The sequence below is a fragment of the Belonocnema kinseyi genome, chromosome 7, assembly GCF_010883055.1.
Source record: "Belonocnema kinseyi isolate 2016_QV_RU_SX_M_011 chromosome 7, B_treatae_v1, whole genome shotgun sequence".
Taxonomy (NCBI): domain Eukaryota; kingdom Metazoa; phylum Arthropoda; class Insecta; order Hymenoptera; family Cynipidae; genus Belonocnema; species Belonocnema kinseyi.
Window position 1 is genome coordinate 105,441,636 of NC_046663.1, and position 7,587 is coordinate 105,449,222.

The 7,587-nt window shown below is 32.1% G+C and overlaps 1 protein-coding gene across 1 annotated transcript in view; it reads left to right on the top strand.

Annotated features, from left to right (window-relative positions):
* The window catches only part of LOC117177432 (probable rRNA-processing protein EBP2 homolog), a 12,587-nt gene extending 9,068 nt beyond the window's left edge, over positions 1-3,519 (top strand). The window contains exon 3 of the mRNA XM_033368106.1: positions 2,550-3,519. Coding sequence (XP_033223997.1) covers positions 2,550-3,332 — 783 coding nt within the window. The 3' untranslated portion in view covers positions 3,333-3,519. The remainder of the gene's footprint in view (positions 1-2,549) is intronic.
* The last annotated feature ends 4,068 nt before the right edge of the window (positions 3,520-7,587 follow it).

Consider the following 7,587-nt stretch of genomic DNA (forward strand, 5'->3'; position numbering starts at 1 on the left):
AGATAGCAGAACCACAGTTTTTTTTAAATATGGAGAATCAAATTTGGCAATGCAGCATTAAGTGAGCCCTAAATGAGCCCTAAATTATAGTGCAAAGAAATACTATCCAAGTAATTTTTTTCTATGTGCGATCTTGCTAGCTTAACGTTCAGATATCAGAACCCCAGTTTTTTTTAAATGCGCTGCATCCAATGTGGCAACAGGGCATGAAGTGAGACCTACATGAGCCCTAAATTATAGTGCAAAGAAATATTGTCCAAGTCATTTTTTTCTATGTGTGGTCCTGCTAGCTTAACGTTAAACTAGCATGACCACAGGTTTTTTCGAAAAATTGTGGAGCATAAGATTTGAAAATAGGGCATTAAGTGTACCCTAAATGAGCCCTCAATTATAGAGCACAGAAATTTTGAGAAATTAATTTTTTTCTATGTGTGATCCTGCTAGCTTAACGTTAAGCTAGCATGACCATCGGGTTTTTTGTTTAAATGAAGAGCATTAAACTTGGCAATGGGGCATTAAATTAGCCCTAAATGAGCCATAAATTCCCTACTCCGCAAAAAATCCACAAATTGTAGCAATCCACTGATGCTTTTGATCAGAAAATATTGTGAGAAAAAAATGTATTTTCAAAACCACCTTTTTTGTTAAGTAAACAACCATAACTTTTTCAAAATTATCACCTTTTTGAACTCTTTTTGAAATATTTTTTACATCGTTTTGGATAAGTTAGAAGAACAAAAACCAAGTTAAAAGTATTTCAGAACATCATTTGATATGAATACCCTTGAAAACATTTTGTTTTTTAACGGAATGGATTTTACATATAAAAGAAGTGAAAAATACAGCTTTTTTAAATACAAAATGCACTTGTGAATAATCAAAAGTAGTCAGTTAGCCGCTTATAATGTCGAAGGGTTTTTTTAGAACGCAGATTACGATCAGAAAGTCCAAATTAAAAAAGGGGGATCTAAAATCGCTGAAAATTTTTTTAAATACGCCCTCTGTCTTCAAAATAAGTCTTCAGGGGTATTTTGGGTCTGCTTACGAATTTGAAAAAAATTTTAATTTAAAATGACTGAAGCAATATGGTGGTAAAAAAATGTAAAAATTCGTCCTATCGCTTAGAAATCGGTCCTTATGGATTTTTTGGGTTGCTGATTACGAATTTGAGATTTTTAAGTTGTTCAAAATTTAAAGTGGCAAATCGAATATCGTAGAAAAAAATTAAAAAAGGCCCTGTGGCTTCACAGTGGGTTCTCAGAGGGTTTCTGGGTCGCTGATTACGAATTTGTAGCCTAAGTTGGAGAAATTTTAAATGGTGTATCCAATATGGCGGATAAACATATTTTGAAGATACGGCACCAATTTTTTTAATTTTTGGTCGCCATGTGGAATCTGCGATTTTAAGTTTTGTATTCTTTTGTTCACCAAATTTGTCTAAAATCTTGTTATAAATTCATTTTGATCTTTCTGCATTTTTCTAAAAAAAAAGAAATGGTTCAAATTTTCAATTTTCTACACATCAATTCAATATTTCAATACTAAGCCGAATTTTTAAGTGTTTAGTTTTGAAACCATTTCATTTTATACTTTATCTGACTTGGAATTATAAACATTTTAAATTAAAAATTGTGCAATTCTAAGAATCTTCTACCTTTTAATTTAAAATTATTCATTCTTCAAGAATTCCAACTTTACGGCATGACCATTTTTTCACGGCATATCCACATGCTACTTTTTTCAAAGCACGTTTTATTGACTTAAAAAATATCTTAAATTGTATCGCACATTGTGGTGAAAACATATTTGCCGTGACTACGTGTACCACAATTTCGGTAGAAATAACCACATTTTTTCGGTGCAAATAGGGGAGCTAGAAGAAGGACTATGTGTGCTGAAATTTTTGTACGAATAGTCGAATTTTTTCGGTACGGGTAGAGACTAGAAGAAAAATTGAATTTGAAATTGTTTAAACGAATTTTATTTAAACAATTTGTTTAAATATGCAAGATACGGAGAAACTAATAGCGCCATTCAATTCTGCAGAAAAATTCAAATCAAATCTGTGTATTGAACAAGTTTTTGCTCCACTGCCTTTGTTATTCAATATATAGTATGAAGATAAATTATATACTACAAAATTGTTTATTTATACTAAGTCCCCAATTGAGTTCGTAAAAAAATGATTTAACTGCATTATTTTTTCCGTATTTCGAATTTTTAAACAAATTATTTTGAAAATTCAAAAATAACTTTTTTAATCATCTATTAAGGTTTGCGCTATCAGTTTTTCAATTTTTATTGAAATTCAATAGAAATGGTAATTTTTCACTTTTGAGCCTTCTATTTTTTTCCTAACATGTTTCTACTGTTCCACTCGTATAAATTTTGTTAATTAGAGTTTAAAAAATATTTCTTCCGCACTTTTCAACACTCCAATTCTAAGTCGTTGAGATGAAATTCGTTAAACTGTAAATTTATTTTTACAAGCAATCGTTTTCATAGTTTTACAATTCTAAAAATGTAATTGGTCTTATATTTTTTTTCAGAAATTAATGAAGGAGAAACTGAACCAGATGGCCTTGAAGCTCCCTTGGGTTGAAAGGTTGGACTTAATAAATGCACCAGCACCTCTTGCGCCTGAATTGGCATTGCAGATGCAGGAACAGGAAATCAGGCGAGCGAAGCAACTGAAAGGAAACAAGAAACTACCACAATACAATCCTTCCGAAGATCCAGTGCTCAATGACTTCCGCAGAGAAACCATGTTCCACAGACAAGCACAAGGAGCCGTCATCGATGGAATTGCACGATTAAAAAAGCTTGGACTCCCAACAATTAGACCCGACGATTATTTCGCCGAAATGGTTAAAACTGACGATCACATGCAGAAAGTCCGGGAAAACTTGATGAAGAAGCAATTTGAGACTCAGCGTTCCGAGAAAGTCAGGCAACTCAGGACTCAAGCAAAAGTTGGCAAACAGATGCAAATTGAAGCCACTTTGAAGAAACACGCTGAAAAGAGGCAAATGCTGGAGGAAATTAAAAAGTATCGAAAAGGAAAAAGACAAGATCTTAATTTCCTGGATGACAAGAAAACCTCTCATAAATCTTTAAAGAAAAAATCAGAGGCCAAAATGAAAATAAAAAATAAGAAATTTGGTTTTGGAGGTAAAAAGAAAGACTCTAAGCGAAATACAAAAGCAAGTTCTGCAGATGTCTCGGAATATCGCAGACCATTCAAGCCTGGTGGCAAAGGGAAGAGGGGAAGCCAGACACAAGGTAATCGTCCTGGAAAAAATCGAAGGCAGAAGATAAAAAACAAAAAGTGAGGAGGTGAATGGGGAGAAAGTGAAGAACATTTAAATAAATGATTAATTGTATAGTTAGATAATTAATCTAAGATACTAAGGGCTGATTAATTTAATGAGTAATCAATTGATCAAAGTATAAGAAAAAAAGTTCACGAGTCTTGTAAGTTTCTTTAAAAATAATAATAAAGAATTCTTTTTAAAATTCGAAGGCTATGACTTTTTTATGATTACGAGAATTATACTTAAATCTTGCATTTTTTAGTAAATATCAATCATATTTTTTACCAGGCTGTTGCATTCAGACTAAATTCTTCATGAATAAAAACTCCTGATTCATATCAAAAATTTCCATATCTTGAAAATAAATCTGAGAAGAAATTTTGCAATCTTTATCTGGAATATTTATCACTTTGGAACTTTTTGAACTGCACATTTTAAGAAATGGCGCAAATCTGAAAAGGTTACAAAACTTTCGTGTTTCTCATTAATTATTTTTTTCTCCCTTTTTTCTATTTAATAAATTCGAGATATTTTTCACTCAGCAAATTTTGTTTAAAAAAATTTAGCTTCGAAATATTCAGAGAAGCAAATTGGATGGGTATAACTTATAAGTTGATGAGCTCAAAGCCATCGGAAATAATTATCTACGTTTTACACGAAGATAACAATTCTCGCGGCCAGTGTATTATTCCATATTTACTTTTTGCACAAAGTTAAAATCTCGCGAAGACCTTCCTATTTCTTTATTTTCAGTTCTTTTTTTATATTTAATTCGTACAAGAAATTCTAAAAGTACTTAAAAATTGTATGTTAATATACATAAAATGAGATGTGAAAACTGTAGCAGAGCTAAGTTCATAATAAATGAAGTCATTTTCTTTTGTAGAAAATTGTTGAGTATTTGACAAATTTTTAGTGTCATTCAAGACAAATTTTTTCAGCCTTTTCCTTCAATGAAACTAAAAGGACAAGTAATAACATTTAGAATGATGAGCTTATTTGTCTAAACAGATCATTCATAATGCGATTCTCTAATGGATTTTCTAATATTTCTTGCATTAATTTTTGTGAAGGTTTTTTCGAGTCAGGTCAAATTAAATTTTTTATTTATTATTTAAAATTTTTGAAAATCTTACTCCCAGTTTTTAAATGGTCTTGAAGTTTTTGGTGGCTGCTCTATTTCTCGTCTCTTTTACGTACGGCATTTACATACTCTTTAATGAAGAATTTATGACTGTTTTCCTTCCACACGGTATTTCCACTGTTTTCTATTTTTTCCAGCTCATAAATATTTTTTTATTATCATGATATTTTTACATATCGAATTACGCACCGTTATTCTAAGTATTTAAGTAACCCTCATTAATCTTTTCTGGAATTAGAATTTAAAGATTAATTTTATTTTATTGTCCAAGAATAGGTACCACCCACCGTCAGCCCAAAAATCGATGCTATAGAAGAGATACACTGTACTTATTTATATTATGGAGAACTCTTGCCTATTTCTAAGATCGCGAAACTTAAACATTTGTAAATTTAAAGGCTGGAGGCGCCCACCCCTACTGAAAATTCCTATATAGGATCCTACATAGGATCATATATGTTTCACCTATAGGTGCCACTTATAGGAAAGGACATAGGTGCCTGTATAGAAAACTTCCTAATAATGTACTTACGGTAACTCACAGTACGTATGTCTCTAGGTGCTCCTGGAGGACCATAAAAACTTCTGCGCAGCCGTAGGTGCCATAGAATACTACTGCGCATCTGGATATGTTCTCATACAGAAACCTTTATAGGATCTTATGTCATTTCCTGTTAAGCATATGTAGGATCCTATATAGGAACTTCCAGTAGGGACACTTCTATCGCGAGTCGTCGGGTGATTTTTATCAAGCGACATTCATTAGCTGACCCAACATTGTATCGATGCGCGCACGTTAAGCATGTGTACGCATTTGCGCATCATGCACCTCAGTGTTTTTCAAGTGATTTTTTTGACGTACGACGTGACAAACATAACATTTCTTTGAAATAATAAAATTTTCCAACCAAAAATCAATGTAATAGAATTAAAAAAGGATTCAAATATTTATAACTTAAGTTATAAATGTCTCAATAGTAATATTTTTCAAATTAAAATTATTTCTTGAAAAAAATTCTTCTTAAACAATTTTAAAATAATATTTTTCATGTGTAGAATACATTTACGCAATTCTATTTCATCAAGTTATCGGTCCAAGATCTTTCCATTTCACGAAATACAATTAACTATCCGAAATATGAGATTAGTACCAGATTCTGATCAAATCGATCTGATACACTAACTTCAAATTTTTTATATTTTATTTCGTAACGCTGAAGGGTCATCAATTGACAAAAGAATGGAAAATGACTGAAAGTACATTCTGCATTTGACAAATATTAGCATAACTATGTCATGCTAAAATACTAAATTCAAACTAACGAGGGCTTACCAATCTTCGGGCCGCTTTTTAATTGATCAGTCAATGACTCGGGCGAGATCGTACAGGGACCATGGTGGGAGGTGACAAAACTGCGCAATTCGGAATAGCCCAGCGTTGGGGACTTGAAATAGGTGAGCCTTGAAATCGGTGTGACTTGACCCGATAAGAAGGCTTGCATTAAAAAGTATTGAAAAATTACATTCATCCAGTGGATCCCGTTTTTGTCCTCCCGTTTTTAATCTCCACATCAGTAGAAGTTATCTCTTAAATTGAATTCTTTTCTGTATCTAACGCTGAAAATATTTTTATGAATACCACAAAACAACCAAGAAATAGAACAATTGTAATCCCTTTTAATTGAGCAAATGTCGCTACTTTTATTGACCGTGTTTCAAATAATAATGAGGTAAAAAGCTTTTTAAAACATAGCATCGCTCATTTTACGATTTCAGGATTAATTTACACACAGGAGGTTTTGGCGAACAATAATTCGTTGTATTTTTTATGATGATTTTATATTTTTGTAATTGATAATATAAGACGTGCGCCGAAGAAAGGGTGCTTACTCTGAAAAGTGAGATTTTTCAGGGCGAGCGGTTGAAGTCGACCCGATAGACCGGATTTTTAGGAGAGAGGGAAGACTCACGAAATCTTCCCCCTGCACCAGTGTTGGGTAGTAACTCGTTAAAGGTAACGAAGTTACTTTAAAAGTTAAGTTACTTGTAACGTTTTTAGTAACATCGTTACTTTTCGAAAAATATGACTGTAACGTAACTTAGTTACTATTTTCCAGGTAACTGATAACTTTTTTTAAGTTAATTTTTCGTTACTTTATATTTAATCTGTCTATCTTTCCCTTTGATTGCTAATATACAAAGGATGAGAACTTTAAAAATTGCGCTCGTCGAGGAAACAAAAGATGATCGATTTCGCGTTGGTTAAACAAGCAAACTTTCATTTTGGACATATTGCTTCAAGCGAATCCGAAACTTCGAAATTGAGTTTTGTTTGATTTTAAGATTTTGAAAAAAGGCTGATAATAATGTGCGACAAAAATGACGGCGAAGAAACAAATAATTCTGCTGATCTAGTGATTGAATTCTTTGAACCACCAAAATAACCTGAAGACAATTTTGTACCTTGGCCAGGTTATGAAGAGTTCTTCGATTTCCACTCGAAGGAAGGGAATACCTACAAACTAAAGTGCAAGTTATGCGTGATTCTAAAAATTCTAAGTGGTTATGTTTTAAAGTATAATGCGGTTTTTATAGATATTAGGTTATATTTAGAGATTATTTTGATTCTGAATATTATTCGTTAAAAATATTTGTCTGATAGATTTAAATTGTACTATTTGCATGGAAATCCGTTTAACATAGTATATAGAATGAAAATAAAATTGATAATTCATATCACCCTTTCACAGAAATTTCTTTAACAGCACGTTTCAAAATGCCAAAATTTCATCACCTCCAACTCCGGCGAGTTTTTGACCAAACTTATTGCAATTTTTCGGGTGAAGTATTATTTAATAAACTAAACCTGAAACAATATTTTGTGATAATCAATGTTAAGTGTAAATGTTTGCATTTCGCTGATTAATTCTTGGGTGCACTGTGAAAATTGAGCGACAAAAATAGTCACAACTTAAGGGTATGTGATACTTTGAAAATTATCGATTAAACCAGTGTAAGATTTAAACGGTTTTTTCCCTACAATAGAAATATATTATGTTAAAAATTTGGAAAATGATAGCGAACATTGCAACGGACGTCCCCGAACTCTTCTTTTGTGGGATAATTATA